This window comes from Balaenoptera ricei, chromosome 12 (assembly GCF_028023285.1).
Source record: "Balaenoptera ricei isolate mBalRic1 chromosome 12, mBalRic1.hap2, whole genome shotgun sequence".
NCBI lineage: Eukaryota > Metazoa > Chordata > Mammalia > Artiodactyla > Balaenopteridae > Balaenoptera > Balaenoptera ricei.
The window spans coordinates 9,129,251-9,150,728 of NC_082650.1; the positions used below are offsets into that span (position 1 = coordinate 9,129,251).

The following is a 21,478-nucleotide window of genomic DNA, read 5'->3' on the forward strand; positions in this document are numbered from 1 at the left end:
GGGAATGGTGTCAGGACTGGCCACTTCTTCCTACTTTGAAGAAGAGGGGAAGAGAACTCATGAGGTTCTCTCTGCACCCTGACGGCTGAAGATGGGGTAAATGACTAAGGTAACCGGCTTGACTAAGAGAAGGCAACTTGATCAGTAGCTTGAGATACTGCTATGTGGCCAGCCTTTAATATCCAAGCTCCCATTTTTTTGGTGGGGGGGGGGCAGAGGAGGGAAGGAGCACATGCAGTGAAAATGCTGCATAATCATGGGACTTAGAAAGTGCCTGGAACAGAGCAAGAGCTAAATAGCACATGGGCTACCGGAATTTCGGATTAATCAACCAAAGGCACAGATATTTCACATAGCAAAGATAAAAATGGTATGCAAATTGTGTGCACGCTGTCCTGAAGGTGACTGAGGTTTAAGAAATTCCTCAGGCTTATTTGTCCTTAAGATAAACTCAATTAAGTTCTCTGCTATAGTTTTATAATTTCCCACAGAGCTTTTACTTTGCCTCAACAGCAAGGTTTCAAGGAACAAGGCTTGAAACTGCACTGAAAGCTCCCATCCCTGTGCAAGGGAAGCTTCAAGAGAGTGGCTTTAAGGTCACCTACAGCACAGAGAACGCACTCCTTATAGAGGGAAGCGATGTGGAAAGCAGGAAACTAAGAAAAGGGAAGGCAGAAGGGATGAGGTATAACTATTTTCACACCTGACTCAGTTTCCTGCCGGGGTCCTGCTTCTGTGCTGATGTACCTGTTATCATCTGAAGCTATCGTTCTAACAGGAACTTCAAGCAGATTTAAGAAATGAGCCCATTCTTCACGTGGATGGTTTCACCTTCTTTAGTGGATTGAGCAACTCTTTCTAAGATACGCAAAGAAACAAATCCACACAGACCTGCTCCTTTGGGATGCCTGGGTGAGTTAACTGTTCTACCTTCTGACAACTCAGGAACGAGCTGTCGACAGGGAGAGCTCACCTGCTGATGGGCGAGGGTGGCCCACCTACATTGCCTCTTTTCAAGGGAGATGACTAAGTGTAAGTGGCTCAGAGCTCATTACAGGCAAATCATTACGAAACACCAGAGTGAGAAGCTGGGAATAAACTAGGCCTATTCATTAATGTGACCTAGAAATCTTCAATTCTATTTCAGGATCATTTTTTTGTCTATGGAATCCAGGAATCATTTCAACCTCTCAATGCTTCAATTTTCTTCTGAAAGGAAAGGAAAGGAAGGCAAAAGGTAACCATTTTATAGTGGAGTTTGGAGATTTACCTGTGCATTCTTGAAAAACTGCAATGCAATCTCCACGAGGCAGTCATTTCTCTTCTACAATGAGTTTTGGGGACCAGGGTGTGAGAGCTAAATTGATTCCCTCTTCTCTTAACACTACCAGGAAAAGAATACTGAACATCAGAATAAAAATAGAATACATCCTTTTCAAAATAAGTCTGTAGAAGGAAAGGGATTTGCCAAGTTTTCTTACTTAAAAAATAAGTCACTTCTGGAGACACCAACTCACACTGAACGGCCCCAAAGCTGACCTTGGGTCTGGGCTGGTGGAGAAGGTAACCCCACTCCTATACATGGTCCTTAGCATCAACCAACACAGCCTGGCTGTTAGGGTCTTGGTCCCTTGATTTTGGGGGGAGGGGAGGAGGGGGCTTGTTCCTGATCCTGATTTAAGTGATGAAGATACAAGGAATATTAACTTGAAGTTCACAGACGTCCACAATAAAACGAGATATATTTTGATTCTCATACAAAATTCGGGTTAGCTTCGTATGGTTATTACTATTTAAAGCACAGATTTATAGTCCTATGATTATATTAAAACTTAATTAATGATTAGAATTTGTTAGAGATGACAGTAGTTTTTGGTTCTCTTTCTCCCAAAGCCTGAGTGACTACATGTCTATTTTTTATCTCTGAAAAAAACAAATGGGTGGTTCTGTAAATGCACATGGGAACTACGGTGTTTACAGATGCGCCTCCTATGACCCCCAGTCCCTGCCTCCTTCCCACGGTCAGAGGGAATTCTAGGGCGGAGCAAGGAGGTGCGCTAAGACTCATTAGTAACAACAACAATTAACAGTTTATTAGCACTTGTAGTGGAATTGCTCAAAACCCGGTTTTATTATGTTTGCTACAAATTAAAAAAGGAGGTGTCAATGTATCTAGCACCTCAGATCTTGTAGGTGCTATGACAGAAGCACCGTGAATCGGATCCTCTTTTTTTTTGGATGGATCATGAACATTTACGTAATCCGAATACACTGAATGATATGGACCAAAGTTTAATGTTTCTACCATGACAGTGTTCGCTGCAGCACTATTTACAATAGCCAGGACATGGAAGCAACCTAAATGTCCATCGCCAGATGAATGGATAAAGAAGATGTGGTACACACAGGGAGATCAGCTGGGTGCTTTGTGACCACCTAGAGGGGTGGGATAGGGAGGGAGGGAGGGAGGGAGATGCAACAGGCAGGGAACAAAGAAAGAAAGAAAAAAAGATGTGGTACATATATATAATGGAATATCATTCAGCCATAAAAAGGAACGAAATTGGGTCATTTGGAGAGACGTGGCTGGACCTAGAGACTGTCATACAGAGTGAAGTAAGTCAGAAAGAGAAAAACAAATACCGTATATTAACGCATATATGTGGAATCTAAAAAAATGGTATAGATGATCTTAGCAGAAATAGAGACACAGATGGGTCCTCTTTGAAAAAGCAAGGAAAAATAAAACAAAAACAAACACAAACTCAAACCAACTCACCAGGAAAACAGCACAACCTCTGACCTCTCAGCAAGAGCAATGATGATAAAGATCTCAGGTGTCAAAGCAACCCCTGGCAGTAACCCAGGGATCGGAGAAGCAGCTAGAGGGTGGGTCATGCCAATGGAGAGCGGTGATTTCTTCTCAAAGGACTCAAGACTGCATCTGAATTCTGCACACAAGTAACTGATTTTTTTTTGATCTGTAAAATTTTATTAAGCAATAGCTGACAATTCTTACAACTTCAAATCATCAGGAAAAAATAAGGAGATTAATCCATCTCAGTAATAAAGACAGAAAATACTTTGGACAAACCACGCCATTCTGAATGCAAACCATTAATGCCTTCTAGAATACCTCCTGCACAATCTAATACACAACATACATAAGAAGAGAGGAAATAAGGGTGAGCTCATTAGAATGCAAATCAGAAATCTCAACAGATCTTGCTTGGAAAGTACAACAAAGCAGGATGCTGAGTTAAAAAACAAACAAACCAACGTGAGAGGGATCAGGCACACACGGCAGCGCGCCACTCCCAAGGCGGGGACAAGAACATGCTGGTGGTCTGGTTTGGTCTGGGACCTGTGCACCTGCATCACACACTTACAGTTGGGGGGTGGGGGAAAGAAAGGAAGACGAAAATGCCAGTAGTAATAAACTCAGAAATTATATCCAAATTTAGAGTACCAAAATAATGCATTTATAAACAAATGCAAAAACAATACCCCTTTGGTAAATAATACAGTGCCTTTTTCAGTCAAACGCATAACCCATGCTTTTCTACAACACGAAAAAAATTTTATCTACTATAAACAACGAGATCTTACAACCCTCCCCCTCCCTTTAAAAGAACATATAAACAGAAAATAGAGGTACAAGTAAAGTTACAAGAAAATTGCACAAAGCCAAAGAAATGAAAACCACAACCCTTCAGAGCTCCATCAGCCAGAGACAAGGAAATACACAAAAGGTGAAGAGTTTTGAGTTGTGTGCTGTGACAAAATTCCAGGAACTCAAACAACATTTGGACACATTTTGTTTCCGCTAACTTTGCTCACAACCACTGACTTGGCCAAACGATAGATGGCCCACATGGGGACACAACGGGTTCCTTCTCGAAAAAACCTTCTGAACACAAAGCTCGTGCAACACTGCACAGCACATTCAAGAACTCAAGCCGCCCACGCATATACTCCTTTGTTCTTTTCTCAACTCACTCTTCAGGGCAAAGTGGTGACTTACTTTAGGGCTGTTCTCTGGGGTGTCCACCAAGCAGGGCACACTCCTGGAGAGGCGTCTCTGTCTTACCTGGAATCGGTGCTTTTGTATAATTTTACGAGAACAAACATGATTCCAAATGCATTCGTTTCTAGAGGTGAACCTTCCAAAGATATTATTTTAAATGCCACTGGTTTACATTCAGTAGGTAGCTCATTAATACAGGAAAAAAAATTTTTTTTCTCTACAATGGGCAATGTTTTGAAACCTTCCTTCCAAGTCTGTAAAATGGAATTGATGAAACTGTTACATTTCGGGCCCTCAAGCCATTCGAGCTGGTCGACAGGAGTTTAGAAAATTGTCCAGGCCGTCCTTTCTTTTACAGACAGACAAATGGAGGCCCACGGTCACCCTCCAGCTTTGTGGCAGAGCCGGCTTGATCCCGGGGTCTCCAGACTTTCGTCTATGATTACACGTCTTCGCGTGCCCTCGTGGGGCACTCGATGAGGAAGCAACAGCCGTGGATGAAAACACCGCAAACCCTCTGACCTATCCCGCCATGAGAGCTCTGACATTTTCCTGCTTTCTTGGTACCGGTCTTTCTTAGGATATGCATACATTCAATGGGTATGCTATACTCAAAGCTGTGCCTTTGGTTGGATGAGGTAAAACCAAATTTAAAACTGGTTCTCATGTTTGTTAACATACCGCTCCCCTCAAAAAGGCGTGGATTCTGTATGTGGTTGGCTATTTACTGGGCTAATGTTTTTAGAGATTCACTGAGGTATCTTAATATTCATGAGTTGCTATTAACGAACACTAAATATGTAGAATTCTGTTGCTTAAAGTACTGACTTTGGTAACATTTAATAAATTGAGACTGACCGAATGGAAGCAATTTTCAAAAGTAAGTGAAAACGTCACCATTAAGTGAAACGCCACGCGTCGCCACGGCTGCAGACGCCTGTCTGTCTGACTGCACTGGGGACTACGGCCGGGGCCGCAGAGCTGAGCGACCGCCGCTCATCCAGAGGCGGATCCGAGACGGAGGCCTTTGTCCCCAGGTGGGGAAAAGGTCCTTTGGGGAGTGAGCTAAGAATTTAGTAAGTTAATTATTTGTGACACATACTCACTTTCTCTTCACACACACATCTGTAGTCTTCATTCCAAGGATTTCCCTCTGTATTTTGCTCTTATTAAGAAAAGTTCTAAAATGTGGTCTTTACATCTCAAAAACCAGTCAGAACTTGAAGAACTGAAACTTACTACAATTCCTTTTTTGTGCTGCTCTCATTCTCTTAAATCTCATTTCATTTCACCTTTTATTTTCATTAAAAATAAAGTTTTCAACAGAAGGGGAAATAATATTTTAGGATACGTTATCTCAAAGAAATCTTCTCCTTTTATATAACTGATACCACAAAATGAAAAAAAAAAAGAATTGCTTTTAAAGGATTAATAGCAATTTTTCCCAATTAGGAAAAGTTACAAATTGTCCAGTAAAAAAAACCTTCTATCACGTCCTTTTTATTTCTTGCAGCAAAATATACTGCCACCAAATAAGTCGTTACAAACATACTATTTTTCTAAATAAATAATAAAGTGGGCATAACTCACCAGAACATAGTAACAAAATAATTCCTACGAACACTATGAAAGCAAGATAAATAATTAACTTTTGGACAATAAAACAGGGGAACTGCATTTAAATTATTTAGAAATAGGCTATAACCATTATTGCACAGCTGATAATAAGCATTGAAACATCATGTTAAGCTACAGAAACTCATATAAAAGAACTATATAATTCTGAATACATTGCTAAGTTTTTTCTGGAAAAATTTACCCACCAAAGCATCCGGTTCAATATTTTAAAATATAAAATGGGAAGCTCTGGTATTAGCTGGGAGATGTCCTTCACCATATTTGAAACCTCACCTGTGTTTCTTCTGGGTCTGAAGAAAATGGTAAGTGATGCCATCTTGCATTGGGCCTGTTTCTTTTCTAATTTTTAAACTAAAACAGAAGATTAAAAACAAATTTTTTTTTTTTTTGGAAAATACGTTTCTGCAGTATCTTCCACCTGTTTGTTTTCAAACAAAATCCAAATTTAGGACTCTAAACTGGTAGACAGTTCTTGTGTTCCTGCCCTAAACAACATCACAGATATCAGTAACTGAAAACTATGAACTGGGTCTTGTTATCAGGGCTGAATATTGCCCCCCGAGGAGGGGGAGGTGGGAAAAGATAATCTCTGGATTTGTTGTTGTTGTTGTTGAAATTAACAAAGAACAGTCAACCAACTACATTAAGTACTGTAACTTTAACCACGTTCTCCCAGTGGTTTATCTCCTCAGTAAACAGTCTGTACAGTTAATAAACTTTTTTTTTTTTTTTTCTAGAAAAGCTTGTGGGGCTCTTGTCCAAAGAGTTGATTATAACTCTTATCTTTTCATACCCTGGCAAATGCCTAACATTTCTTTTGCTACATTTCTAATCTGTTGGAAAACATCTCTAGCCAACTGAATTTTAATACAGCCCAAAAGAGGAAAGGAGTGCTTTCAAATCAGTGTTGTCAGCATTTTTAGAAAGAGCAAGTATAGAACAGTGCTACCTAATGGGGAAGACACCGTCTCTGGCACGGTTCCCAGGTTCAACGAGAGGGGAGAGGGAGTGAAGCCCACTTCTCAGCAGCAGGTCTCTAACGAGCCACCATCGCAGCCCAGAAAATTGCTGCCCCACACCACACTACTCGGGGATCTTTCTCCTGAAGTCAATCAGACTGAATGATCACTGAACCAACGGAATTCTGACATATTAGGAAACTAGTGGAGGCTTCAGTGTAAACCCCCTCTGAAGAGGAGCGTGGCCCTTGTACTGCTTCAGGTCACACGAAGTGAGCCACCCGCGTGAACACCTGCAGGAGATCCTTCCTCGCCCGTCATCCTTTCCCTACGAGCTCATGAGCAAACCGTATTTATACCTGGTAATAGCACCCCCGTAAAAAGCCTACTTTTATTAGTCAAACACAGTGCATTTGCCAAAATACCCCTCATTAATCAAGTCACCTCTGGGGGAATAACATAATATGTGTGAATTAAATGTTGTCCCCCCCTAAGAGAACCTGCACCTTCAGGATTTTTTGGTTGTGTTTTTCTTAAAAAGTTTTTTATATTTACATTAGTAGTGATGTTGGAGGAATAATAAAAGCTAGATGTTGTGGAGAATGAAAACAGTGCACACTCCTAGTGTAGAAGAACAGCCGGCGAGAAGGCAGTCTAACCTTCCTTCTGAAGGGCCCCTTGTCCCGTCGCCGACATAAGCAAACCCAGTAGGACATTCCCACAGCGAACACGCCTCCTAAACACCACCAGGTAGGTGCCTTGCACCCTTTGCTTGCAAACACTGCTCTCCTGTATTTTACTTTTGTTTAAAAAAATAAGAGAAGAAAAAAAGACAATAAAGGATAATAAAAACCCAAACAAACAACAACGAAAGGTCAGTGCCCTCCCCTGGGCCTGACAGACGTTTCCAGTTTTGCCCTTGTCTTCTGGTCCCCCGGGCACCAGGCCGTGCAGGCTCCTCCAGCGTCTGCGATCAGACCGCTTTCTCCTCCCCACACCAGTCTCTTCATTTGAGGCGCTGGGTCACGTTGGCCAGGGCGACTGCAAAGGCCTGCACAGCGGAGAAGGGGTACTGGAAGTCCAGGATGTATGCGTTGCCGTCAATCCTTCCAAACTGCATCACCTGGGGTGAGGGTGGGGCGGTGAAGCAAAGACGTTAAAGGAAAACCTCCTTGTGGCTCCTGATAGAAGCAGACAGCGCGGCCTGTGAGAGATTTCTACCAACAAAAGCGGCTCTGAAAAGCTTCTCAATCTAACTATGAGTTTGTCGGAAATCAACAGATGGAGGAACATGTTAAATCGTGCAGTGGGGAGGCCACAAGCAAAATTCAGAGCGTGGAAAGCTCCTCGGGTCAAAGGAAGTGGTTTCTCCACCAAGGGAACAGAAAGGAGAAAGAAAAAATAGAGAAAAAAATCTACAGGCTAAAAGAGGCTTAAGAGAACCATCACCTGTGATTTGTCAGATGTCACACTGCTCACAGAGGGACCAAGCAGAGCACACGTGGTCCCCCTTGCACTCCACCTCCTGCACCTGCTTTCCTGTCACCCCAGTGCTTACTGTGACCACACTGTATCATGTTATTATATGATGTTACACATATTTAATTGTTTATGGTCTTTCTTCCATTTTTGTAAACTCCATGAGGACAGAGATCTTCCTCTGTTTTCCTCAGTGCTCTACATTTCAGCACTCAGAATTGGGGTTCCCAAACTCTCTGTAAAGGGCTGATGATAAACATTTTAGACTTTGTAGGTCACACAGACTTTGCCACAGCTAGTGAACCTCTGTTGCAGGGCAAAAGCAGCACAGACAGTACTGAAATAATGGGCGAGGCTGTGTTCCAATAAAACTTTATTTATAAAACGAGGCTGCAGGCTGGATGGGCCTGTAGGCCATAATTTCCCAACTCCTGGCCAAGAGGATTGCCAGGCATGTAGCAGGTGCTCAATAATCATTTCTTGAGCGAATTAATGACGATGAGATTTAAATATGAGCAGTGACGGGAATTCCCGGGATGGCGGAGAAGGGTAGTCCCAGAACGACAGCTCTGCAGTGGGACCACAGCAACAATTCCAGGTTGGAGCAGGAAGAACTGACAAACTACACAAAGTGCTCAAGTGCACCAAGAGGACACGTATGCTCTGCCAGAGAACTGGGGAAGGACTTAATAACAGAAACGCAGAAAAACAAGCAAATGAAAACTGGGTAATTATTACGTCTAGGGTAAAAAGCCTACACGATAAAAAAGGAACTGTAATTAAACCATAATACACGGCTCAGAAATGAACCATATTCAGTGGCACAACGAGGGGACCAATGACTACTGATTTGCGTGTGAAAAGGGGGAAGGGAAAGTTCACATGTTGGGGGGCGCTGGGGTGAAGAAAATGAACCCTCATGGTGCTCAGGAAGAAGTCAGTACACGATGCTCCAAACTGAAAAATCAAGAGATAGAAGTAGGAATGTGTTCTTCACAAGTACGGTGGCAAACACCAGAAGAAGCACACAGAGTTGTAAGAGCTGGCCTCTGGAGAGCAGGTGTGGGCAGTGGGTAGGTGCCTGCTATTTTCCTCATGGGTCTCACAGAACCATCTGACTTCAAAAAATCAGGACATGCATTACTTTGGGGAGAAATAAAGAAAAGATAGCAACAGGCACACTGAAAATTACAAGCCCGACGGGCCCCAGCTAAGAGTCATCAGCCGTTTCCCACATTTCCCATCTGGCCTTCTGAAAAATGCTCCCAAAGGCCAAAGTTCAGAGACCTGGCAGGCCCAGAAAGTGGCATTCTGGCCACACCCCAGCACATGGCTTCTTACCTGCCGCCCCTCCAGCTCGATCTGGAAGTTCTTCGCCGACTCCTGGGTCACCCGCCCCCCGAAGTCCAGCTGGTACACCTGGGTGGCCTCGTTCCAGAGAGGCTGCTTGTTGGCCATGACGTACACGAAGCCCTGGCTGCCCAGCCGCCCGTCCTCTTTCTCGCTGGCTTTCCTGCACTTGAACTCCTCCAGCTCGCTGGCCGCCCTCAGGCTCCTCTTGCTCTTCCAGCCCTTCTTGCTGCCCTGGCTCTGGTTCATCAGCTCGTCCCCGCTGATGAACAGCTCCGGCTCGCTCTCCGAACTGTCCTGGAACTCATTTGTCTTATTCAACTTCTTCGACTTCAGCTGGTCTTTCTGACTCTTCACTTTCTTCTTCTCTCTCCCCAGGCGGGGGCTGGAGATCAGGGAATTAAAATCACTCAAAGTCCGAGCCTCCTTCTTCACTTTGCCCTCAGTGATGGCCTGAACATTCCCCTCCTCGGCCCGGCTGTCCAGCCGCTTCCGGTTCTTCTTTCCGAACTTCTCCGTCCGCTGGGGGACTGGGCTCTCTGTCAGGGAGAGCACTTCCTGGAAGTTGTCTGCGGTCTCTACCATCACCTCTGTACCCAGGTGGCTTTGGAGGTCCGTGGGCGGCGGGGACACGAGGGGCTTCTCCACCACCAAGTGCGCCTTCGGGGGCAGAGCGCCCTGGGGATTCTGCACGGGCGGGCACGCGCTGTAGGAATTCCAGGGGTGCAAGGCGATGGGTGGCAGCTGTAAACTCGAGCAGGCGCTGCTTCCCGGATACATGGGGGGCAGGGTGCAGTAGGAGAGGCCGGGCAGGTAGGCCGTTTGGAGAACCACCGCGGACTCCTGTTGTGCAAACTGTGCTGGGGCCAGAGCGTCTTTCGGGGAGCAGGGAGCCTGCACCCCCGCCAAAGGGGAGGTGTTATAGCCTCCCGGATAGGGCACTCCCATGCCATAGCCTGTCTGGAAAGTGGCAGTAGGGCTGGCGGGAGGCTTGGGGGAGACGAAGGGCACTCGGGACACATCCAGGTGCTGGCTCTGACCTACCATCAGAGGGGGCAGCTTCAGGGGGTTGGGCACCGCGGTCTGCGCCGTCCTTTCCTGAGGAACCCAAACATCCTCCCCCAGCACGGGCTCCCACTGGTAGGGGGGCGGCCGCTTCACGGGCACGGCGGCTTCGCTCAGCGCGGGGTGCCGCAGCGGCTTCTCGGCCTGACAGTGCTGGGCCAGCGCCTCGTCCTCGGTGAAGGCCGAGTTGACGTAGTCGGCGCGCTCGCGGGCGCCGTCGCCCGCGCTCAGGAGGCTGTAGGACGACTGGGAGGTCAGCGGGGAGGTGCTGGCCGCGTGCGCCAGGCCGGCGCCCGGCTGCGCCCCCGCGCCCGGCTCCGGCCTCCCCACCGCGCCCGCGCCGCTGCACTGGCTGCAGGTGTACAGGGCGGGCGGGGGCCGCGCCGGGAACTGTGCCGCGCCCTTGGGCCTGGGCGGGTGCGGCGGCGGCCGCGGGGGCTCTGCCAGCGGCGCCGCCTTGAGCGCCGCCTCGCGGTTGTTCCTGCGCAGCGTGGCGTGGATGAGGCCGCCGTCGGGTCTCTGGCCCGCGCCGCGGCCGGGGCCGGGAGGGCCCAGCGGGCCGGCGAGGTCGGGGTAGGGGGGCGGGTCCCCCGGGGGGATGGAGTAGCGCGGGACCGTCAGGCGGTTCAGGGTGGCGCTGGTGCAGGGCTGCGGGACCTTCTTCTCGGTGGCGGTGAGCCTCAGCGTGGCCGAGCTGCCGGGGCCCGGGAGCGCGTAGGTGTTCTGGGAGCAGAGCATGCGCGTCCGGGGCCGGCACACCTCCTCCACGTTGCCGCTGCTGTCGAAGGTGGTGATCCTCTCGTAGCCCAGGGGCGGCTGGTAGTGTGCCACCGTGGGGTAGGGCGAGAAGTCGCCCTTCTTCAGGCACGTGTCCAGCGGGGGCAGCGGGGGCGGCGGCGGGGGCGGCGGCGCCGCGGTGGTGGGGGCCGCGGGGATGGTTCCCGGGTAGGGGGGTGGGGGGTTCATCTTGGCGACCTGGACCTCCTGGGGGGCGCTGAACACCACCGCGTCCCCCTCGGTGGCCAACTGTGACACCGGCCGCAGGGCCTTGGCTGGCTTCTGCAGGTGCTCGTGGTCTCGGTCCCCGTGGTCCAGCACGGACAGCTGGATGCCCCCCTGTGCTGGCGGCGGCAGGGACAGCTGAGGGGGGTTGGGGATGACGCGGCTCATCTCCACGCCCCCGAAGATCACCTGGCCAGGGCTGGAGTAGCGGCTGGCCACGGGGTACTGGGCGGCGCTGTCGCTTGCGTGCTCGGCTGCGCCCACGGCTGTGGTCTGATTGGTCAGGACGTCCAGCTGCACATTCTGGTTGGCCAGCAGGGACTGCACCAGCCCGATGCTCTGCGTGGGGGACATCGCTTGAGCCGAGCTGTGGATGGGGGCGATGGGGATGTTCACGGTGCAAGGTGGGTTGTTCTCGGGCACACCAGATGCTCCTGTCACTGAAAGGAAATCAGAAAGATGAACTGCTTACAAACTAAACACTGCCATGAAACTGGGTCAGAATAAGCAACACATCTCGACTCATCCAGTCCTTCTGCATACAGAATGCAGTCGCTACAGAGGAAGGTGTGTTTGCTTAGGGAAAGCTGGACAGTTCACACAAGTTACACAACACTTCCCTAAGTGTTTCTAGAAGGACACACAGGCAATCCCGATGGGTTCTTCAGGGCGGCCTGCAGTCGTCCATAAGCTAAGGGCACTGCCAGAGCTTTTCAATAAATACCTCTAAACCTTCTGAATTTGGTACCATGTACCTGAATGGCACCATGGCAAACGATTAAGTGTTTAAAAGATGCTTGTAACTTGTGATATTCATAAAATGGCCCACTCCTTTGCGCAAGAAGAGGGCCCTGGTACAGTATGAAACTCCACTGAGGACTCAGTGCCTAGGCTTCTTTTGAATGGATTCATCCAGGGTTACGGACTGGTTAGTGTGGGAAGTGTCATGCAGCAGGTGTGTGTCTGAGATCTGTACAGCAATTAAGTTTCTGTAAATAGAACCATGTGAAATGCAGTAGAGAAACCAATGAAAAGACTCCTCTAGCAAATCTGCATATGAGGGGAAGGGTCATTTCCTAATTTAGCTGCTTTTTAGCATTTCAAATGGTATATAAGGTGAGCCCCATTGAACAAACCCTGTAAATATATCCTATTTGTACACAGTGGAGATTTAATAAAGCGTGCACTTGAGTGAGGATCTGCAGACCACGTGCACGTGCTCAAGAGCCACTGTCTGAACTGCCCTGTGTCACGTGCTCACCGAGCACGGCAAGCTGGCTCGTGTGGGCCTCTTAAGTACTGTGTGGCAACCAGTATCCGAGCAGGAAATAGAATTTAACAGGCTAATTGCAGAGGCTGGCTGACCTTTCACCAGAACTTCAGAATGAAACCAGCTGGTTCATGAAAAGCTAAGCCCGCCCTCAGCGCCTGTAACAGACTCTCCCCTTCCCGGGGGTCCTCTCGTGAGAGGTAACTATCTCCTGGCTGCACGCATCTGGGCCCTGTCCCAAGCTTTCTACTATTCCTGTTCAGCTTCCTCTTCCAGATGTTCTCTCCTCGGTACGGAATACTGACGGCAGGTGTCTTCCCCGCTGAACGAGACGAGAGTCTCTGTCGCGTCACGAAGCACTGAGTTTAAGCTCTGAGACCAAACGTTCCCTCCTCCACAGGGAACCACAGACGATTACAACAACAGCTGAGCACTAGAGAGAGCTCTACCAGTCACGTTCTGGGGAAACGGAGGGCGATAAGGAGAAAGTGTAAAAGATACTCCCAGATCCAAGGCTGTGAACTAGCAGGGCACAGGCTACACGCTCAAGGACGTGCAGCCTCACCAAACCGCAGGCTAACACGGGTGCCAGACCTCGCCCATCCGGACTGCGTGAGTCCAGAACATCTGCTCCACCCGTCAGGAGAGGTAAACCGTCAGAGGACCACAGGCAGCTACTGTCAGAAAGCAGTCATTTTACAGGTAAAAACCTGCGCTGAGAGAAGGCCGACGACTCCCTCACGTTCAGAGCCTGAGTTGGGATCAGTGTCCAGCCCGTCCCGTGGCGAGACTAGAGCCCCTCTCTTTGAGAATGACCAGGTACAGGAGAAGTCAGTGGCCCACGCAGGGTTCCTCTGGCTCAGAAAACAGAGACTTTCAGAACCTTGCCTGGTTGTAAGTAGAGGAATCTCTGTGTTTATAAAATTGTTGCAGGTGGACTTTTTTTGAGAAGAGTCACAGACAATAATTGGGAGACTAATTAGAATTCATTCTAATCTGTTCATCAAAACAGGACCCCCTGACTAGAAAGCACTTAAATTAACCTAAGATGCTATAGATATTTCAAAATCTGTAAACTGGGATTTTAAAACCTTGTACCAGATTTTACTTTTAACTCACACCAGGCTTCTATTCTATGCATGGAGACCTGCACTGCACTTGAGAGAGAGATGTTGAAACGCACAGGTTTTCTGCCCGGGAGACGGGGCAGGTTTGAGAAACCGGGCTTCACGGGCATAGAGCCATCTGCGTGATGTCATTCTCGAAGCAGGGACTGAGAGGACGAGGGCTGGCCTAGGGTCCGTGACACAGGGTTTCGGTTCTGATTTCTGAGTCCTGATGGGTCCCGTTAACTTCTCTTTATCCAGGCACGTGACGAGGAGGATTACCGTGAGGGTAAAACGAGGGGCTAGAAGTGCTCACAGCCACCTCAGTCGTCCTTGCTCTGGCAGCTCCCCTCCTCCCCAGACTAGTGACAGTATGTGACCTTTCTGCCGTGACACCTCACATGCCTTCCAACCTTGCTGAGGCGGCAGGCGCAGCCTGACGTGCTGTAATCCTCAACTACCACCACTCTGTCCCCCAACACGACCCACTGAGAGAGGGTGTGGGCTCGTGACAAACAGCTGACATGCGTGAACACACCTGGTAAATCATCTTCATCTTCACTGAAAACATTTGGGTTGAAGACAGGTAAATTAACAAAGTCCATGGAAATCTTCCGAACCTCCGGGAGATAGATGGTCATCTGCCGCGGCTGGAGATGCAGGAGGCTGGTTTTATAGATTACTGGTGGGGAGGAGGAGGAGGAAAGCACGGTCAACACAGAGACACGGCAGAGGACAGCCAGGGTGCCAGCAGAGTCCCTCACGGGAAGAGAAATGGGGCTGCGGTGTCCCTGTCTGTCCCTCAGAAGACAGATCTGTGCGGGCGGGCTGAGAGCCTGAGGGCAGCTCTGCACCTCTCCCTGGCGCTCGACCCGCCACCCCGGACACAGTGCAGATTCAGTGACAACAAATTCTCGGTCTAGCCCGGCCACTCTGCCAGTAGTTTGTCTACAGAACCACACATTTCAAATGTTAAAAAACTTACACTCTTTTTTGGAATGAACTGGGTATGATAAATATATTTTTTTTAAATCTCATTTGCAATCAGAAGGATAATTTAGTGAAAATAGTTGTGATAACCAGAGTGCCGAGCTCAGGGGAATCTCGGGCAATCAAGGAGCTGTTTGAAAGCAACTGTGACAGAAGGGGTGACGTGACTCAGGTAGGAATAAAATGCTGCTTTTATTCAGGACTGAATTCTTATCTTACTGACTTTCTATTTCAATTTCATGATCAGGATAGACACTTACCGGGAACTGCCACATGCTTTCTTTAAATACTAAGGTTTACTTTGATTAATGGGGACATTTAAGAGAAGGCCTAGATTGCAACTAAAATATTTAGAGACAAAATAAGCTGAAAAAAATAATGAATCTGAATTTAAGTTTCACGGTAGATTAGAATCAGGATGAAACTGCCCCGTCAACTTTCTGTTTACACTCTTTCCTGTGACATATGTAGAGTTTCTTTAATTATTACTATTTTAAGTTTTGTGTTAAGATAAGCCAAGCCCTATCTCCACAGTTGTCACCTCCAACAGCCTGGTGGCTGACTGGCCACCAGCCCCAGGGCGCAGCAGACTTTCTTTTTTGAAGCACCTTTGTAAGGTGGGTGCTTGGACTGGCGTGGGCTAACATGATTTTTCCAACCCAGCAGTCCTTACACGTCTTTTTCATCTCCCTTGCCCACAGAAGAGAATATGAATTTCAGCTTAAAAACTCTGGATGGCCATATAGCTTAAGAATTAATGCATTAAAGTGCTATTCTTTGTCATTCAGATTGACAACGAGAAATAAAATTAAAAATCTCAGGAGGGATTAAGAAATAACATCAGTTGCCTCCAGAGGGGGGGAGAAAAAAACTAGGTGGCTGGGGGTGAGGACGAGACAGCTTAACTGTATACTCCTTTAAATCTTTTGAATTTATTCCATATTTTTAAAATTAAGAAATGTAAAAAATTAAAAATAGAAAATTTCACAGGCCAGATCATTCTAATGGAAAGAAACAAATTATTATCCAATTATCCAATATAAAGTAACCAACAGCACTCACTTTTTTTTCTTTTAATAACCACAGGCCAGGCCATACAGACTTCTTGCTTTCCATCCACATGGGTAAGCTTACCAGAGTATTTAATAGGGTGCCCATATGTAATATACCTTCTAAAATCCAGGAGTTAATTTCTTCTCTCTAGTAGAATCAAATGGAAAATTCTCTTCGCTTGCCGTATGGTACCAGCTAAAACCCTCTTTTTAAAAAGGTCAGTGACTAGGACGGTGATTTCACCGCAGTCATACAGAAGGCTTTGCTCTTGGGCACTCAGATTCCTCAGACTGCAGCAGGACGGGCCTCAAAGGCACTTACGGGCCCTCCCATCTTAAGGTCTCGTTGACCCACTCGTGGATCTACTCCACGTCCAAGAGATAAGGGCAGACAGAATGAAAAGATCCAGTAAGTAAATTCTCACTTGCATTCCTTTTTTCAGTGTTTATAGTCAGCAGATGGCTAAGTTCTCAGCTTACTGACATGGGGATGGTCACAACCCTCGCACAGTGGTATCAGAACCCCCGTGTACACCAGCAGCGCACTGCTGAATTACTGGAGAACAGGCTTTTGTGGTCTTCAGAGGGTGTCCAGGTTGTGGAAAATACCCTAAGAGATTTCTTTGCATTATGTACAGGGATAGTCTATTCTTTTTTCCTAAGTCAGTTTTATATTTTACCTTTATTCCTCCTCTTCTTTAAGCTGAATAACTTCAAAATGAAAAATCCACCTGCAGCGCTACATAAGCCTCTGAAGATATATACACAGCAACATAACTTTTAACGTCTGCTTTGCAAGAATTATTTATTTTAAAGGATCTGTGTTTGAGACAGCTCTAATAGGCAGATTCAGAATTTAAAAAATAAATAAATAAACAAAACATTTTTAGTAGGTTACACAGAGCACATTCAAGATGGGGCCACCAGCCATAGGCTGGCCAAGGCGGCCTTCTGGAGAGGTGTGTGCATGTCAAATCATCAGGCCACCCCACGAGGTGGCTGTGCCATCAGGAGGAAGTCGCTTGGAAAAGGACCTTCTGTCATTTCCCTCCCTCACTGTCCCAGAGTACAAGTGACACGTTAGTGCTACTCACTCAAGTCGGGTACCGAGGAGGACGCACACTCTGGGTTCTCGCCCAGCTCTGTCCTCCGTTGGTTCCATTTTCCCCGATGTCTCAAGCTTCCAACAGATAGGATATTTATCTGGTACTTAGAAATGAAATCTATAAAGATTTACCACTAAGAACTGTACTAAAAGTCAGCCAACGTGTTCTGATAGCCTCCGATGCTCTCTTCTCGACTTTCTTCAGAAGTTTCTTTTGCCTCAAGAACCTAAAGACACTGGTACCAAAATCTGCCCACGGTAAAAGGCCAGAAATCAAAATAACCAGAAACCTATCAGAGCTTTTGGTTATTTCTGTCATTTTTTATCAGTCAGGGCTTATAGAAAAAAATGAAAGCACCACTGGCAAAAAAAACCAATTAGAGCAATAATTCTAATTTTTACAAAATCATGGTGGCTAACTTGGAGGTTAAACTTTGGAGGTAAAGTACATGCTAATCTTTTGGTGTCGTAAGAGCTCGTGTTTCACTTCAGGCCACTGGAGGTCGAAGTTGATTTCGCAGCCTGAGTTCCGAGTGGGATGCACGCAGGGCTTACCTGCACCGAGGTTGGTCGGCAGGAAAGCAGCCAAGCCCACAATCTTAAATTTGGTTCCCCAGATATTAGACGTGACCTGAGCAAGATAGTTGTGCTGTGGGGGGAAAAAAGAAGAAAAATCACAATCTCTTTCCATATTTTCTATCAATCACTTAAGAAGTAAGAATGCTAACACTTTTTGCTTAAAAAGTCGCTGGTGGGCACAGACAGAAATATTCATTCTCTATATCATTCCACCGTTTTCAATACCAGACGCCGACTACAGCATGCCAGGCCCTGTTTTTAAGTGGTGGCTCGCGGGCTGTGATTCTCGGGTCTGGGAGTGAGGGGTGGATGGTGTCCCAGCGTGCCTGTGTGTGGGTAGGTTAGAAAGGTCACAGAAGTGACGTGGGCACATTTTTCTTCACCTCTCCTTTTGCCCTGGTCATTGATCTATTACACAAGGTACCAAGCTCTGACTCCATTCTTAGCCTTGATATTTCTCCCGGAAATATCAGTTGCATTGATACCAGTATGTCCTGAGACCACCCAATTATGTTTTTTCATTCAATTAAATTTCAAAAAACTTAAAGTTATCACTGTGCCCAAACCACACATATGTGTAGGGTGTGTGTGTGTGCATGTGCAAGGGCAATAATAAAGACGAATAAAATCTAGCTCCTCAAGAAAAGGGAACCCTCCAACACTGTTGGTAGAAATGCAAACTGGTGCAGCCACTGTGCGAAACAGTATGGAGGTTTCTCAAAAAACTAAAAATAGAACTACCATATGATTCAGCAATTCCACTTCTGGGTATTGTTCTGAAAATGAAACTCCCAAAACACTAATTTGAAAAGATATGTGCACCCCAAAGTTCACAGCAGTATTATTTAAAATAATCAAGACGTGGAAGCAACCTAATTACCCATCAAGAGATGAATGGATAAAGAAGCTGTGGTATACACACACACACACTGGAATATGACTCAGCCATAACACAGAATGAAATCTTGCCATTTGTAACAACATGGATAGACCTAGAGGGTATATGCTAAGTGAAATAAGGCAGACAGAGAAAGGCAAATACTGTATGATTTCACTTATATGTGGACTGTAAAAAACAAACCAAATGAACAAATACAACAAAACATAAACAGACTCATGGAGAACAAACAGATGGTTGCCGGAGGGGAGGGTGGGGGGGGATGAGTGAAACAGGTGAGGGAGATTAAGAGCTACAATTCCAGTTACAAAATAAATAAATCACAGGGATGAAATGTACAGCATGGAGACTACAGTCAATAATATTGTAATACCTTTGTATGGTGACAGACAGTAACTAGATTTATCATAGTGACCATTTTGAAATGTATAAAAGTATCAAATCACTACGTTGTACACCTGGAACTAACATAGTGTTGTAGGTCAATTACAGTTAAACCTCCCCCCGCCCATACACACACGCACTCAAGAGAGCTCATAACCTAATGGAGGAGATCAGGCTTGTAATTATTTGCAGACAGAGAGTCACTGAGAAATGTTATAAGGGAGCTATAAACAACATGCCTTGGGGTTACAGTGGCTGAGTCAGGGAAGGAAGGCTTCGGCATGGAGGTGAACTTATATCTGTAAGCATGAAGGCAGAAACAAGGGGGAGGAGACGAGAGGATGGGCCCGTTGACCCGGAGACGGAGAGACGCAGGCAGAACAAAGGCACAAAGGTGGGAAGAGGCCAGTCAACAATGAGGCTGCGGCCCCCGGGGTGAGGGGGACCAGGAGGGAGACAGGCAGGCCAGACTGAGGGGCCGCAGCCGGGGCTGGGCTCCTGCAGACACTGGGAGTCACTGAGGGGTCAGGAGCAGTTTGAGAGAGCAGAGGTGGACATGAGGACATGTCTCAAGCAGAGCTGCCTGAGAGAAGGTTCTCGTGGCAGCAGCAGGGATGCCTGAGGTGGGAGGGAGGTCCAGCGGGACGAAGAGGTGGCAGGGGCACCGAGGGGGGCAACCAGGGCTCTTCTCCAGGGCGCCCGGGTCAGGCACTGCCGTCCCAGGCACGGAGACGGTCCCAAGGGCTCAGCTGCTGTCATGCACACACGAGGAGGGGTGCGTGGCGGGGCTCAAGACACTACCTGAGTGATGTCTTCAAAGGGAAACTCCCTTCGCGTCAGGCTGGGTGAGCCGATGGACGGTTTGCGCATGGGCAGGCGAGGAGACCGGGATATCTCCTGAGCAGCACGCGAGAGCTTGGGGGACTTGCGAGCCTCAATGTTGATCCTGCGGAGACGAGGCCATGGGTCAGGCACCCACCGGCGCTCCCGGACCCTCCTCACTTTCTAGCAGCCCCCCGTGGTGTCACTGTCTCAGAGGCTGGGCCCTTAATTTAATCAAGTCCCTCCCACCTGCTTTTGCCTTATGAACATGAGGAAAGAAGGACAGAATCATATATCGAATAGCATATATTTAAAGTATACTGCGATTAGATGAAGCGATTCACTTGTAAGGAACCCCTGAGAATTAACTTTTACTTCCTGTTGACGAAGAGTACGTTTAGAAACGCCTTCTGCCGGGGTTCACAAAATTAGTCCCGGGGAAAACTGTGGGTGGGAAGGGTTATTTCTCACCTTAAGACCACCGTGATTTCACAGTTCCTAATACATAATGTTTGGAATTCAACAGACTTATCTAGCATTTCACCACCTGCAATATTTAAATTAGATCCGTAGACCTAAAGTTTTTCTTCAGTTCCTATGCTTATGACATGGGGAACATACGTGTTTAATGCCAATCTACCCCGAAGAGAGTATTATAAAAATGAACATGGTAAGGTTGATGGCGTTCTATGAAGGAAAACCATTAAGCCGCACATATACTGCTTGAGAGCTTGATAAGATATCTGGGGCTGAGGGGGACCGAGCTGGTTAAATCTCTGTGCAAGGACAACCAGCCTGGCTGCTTTGTGTAGGGGATTCAACGCTGGGAAAGACGGAAGGAAGGAGGACCAGCTCTGGAGACTGCCACACCCAGGAACTTCAAATGGACATTTACACGTGAAGGATTTGACTACTTATGTGTTAAATGGCCTCTCTGCTTAAGTAATGGGAAAAGCGGAAACACTGCAGAAGTGTAGGTAAGTTCATAATCTAATTTGCAAATTAACAAGCTTAGAATAAAGATGAAAAAAGAAATCAATCAGGTTGCTAGAGCAAATGGATATCTACCTGGGAAAAAAAACAAACATCTACCCCTAACTCATATATACATAAAAATTAATCTGTGGTATAAAATTAATCTGAGAGCTAAATGTGAAAGCTAAAACTTTACAAAGCATCCAGAAGAGAACAGAAGAATGTCTTCATGACCTTAGGGTAGACAAAGATTTCCTAAACAGGACAAAAAAAAGCACTAATCATAAAAGAAGATATTCAGATATTGGATTATATGATAATCCATATATCTGCCAAAGGACTCATAGTTAGAAAACACAAAAGAAGACACCCAAATGGCCAACAAACATATGAAAACTTGCTTAGCATCATTAATCACTGGAGATAACTAGGATTAAACTATTGGGTTGGCCAAAAAGTTTGTTCGGGTTTCCCATAAGATCATATGGAGAAACCCAAACTAATTTTTTGGCCAACCCAATACACCCAAATACCACTTCCCACCCACCAGAATGCATACAATTTTTTAAGTGACCTTCAACTGCAGGTAAGAATGGAAGCAGTGAGAACTCTCACACACTGCTGGTGGGAATTTAAAATGGTACAGGCACCTAGGAATACTGTTTGGCAGTTTCCCATAAAGTTAAACATATGTCTACCCTACGGCCCTGCAACTCCCCTCCTAAGTATATACCTGGGGAAAACAAGTGCATACGTCCCCAGAAAGTCTTGTATAAG

At 46.8% G+C, this 21,478-nt stretch overlaps 1 protein-coding gene across 3 annotated transcripts in view; it reads right to left on the reverse strand.

The window, feature by feature from the left end:
* Positions 1–2,989: 2,989 nt before the first annotated feature.
* TULP4 (TUB like protein 4) overlaps positions 2,990–21,478 on the reverse strand; it is a 236,029-nt gene continuing 217,540 nt past the window's right edge. For all 3 annotated transcript variants that reach the window (XM_059940909.1, XM_059940911.1, XM_059940910.1), the window contains exons 11-15: positions 19,706–19,850; positions 17,599–17,692; positions 14,435–14,578; positions 9,445–11,960; positions 2,990–7,747 (exon numbers count right to left, since the gene is read on the reverse strand). In XM_059940909.1, coding sequence (XP_059796892.1) covers positions 7,631–7,747; positions 9,445–11,960; positions 14,435–14,578; positions 17,599–17,692; positions 19,706–19,850 — 3,016 coding nt within the window. In that variant the 3' untranslated portion in view covers positions 2,990–7,630. The remainder of the gene's footprint in view (positions 7,748–9,444; positions 11,961–14,434; positions 14,579–17,598; positions 17,693–19,705; positions 19,851–21,478) is intronic.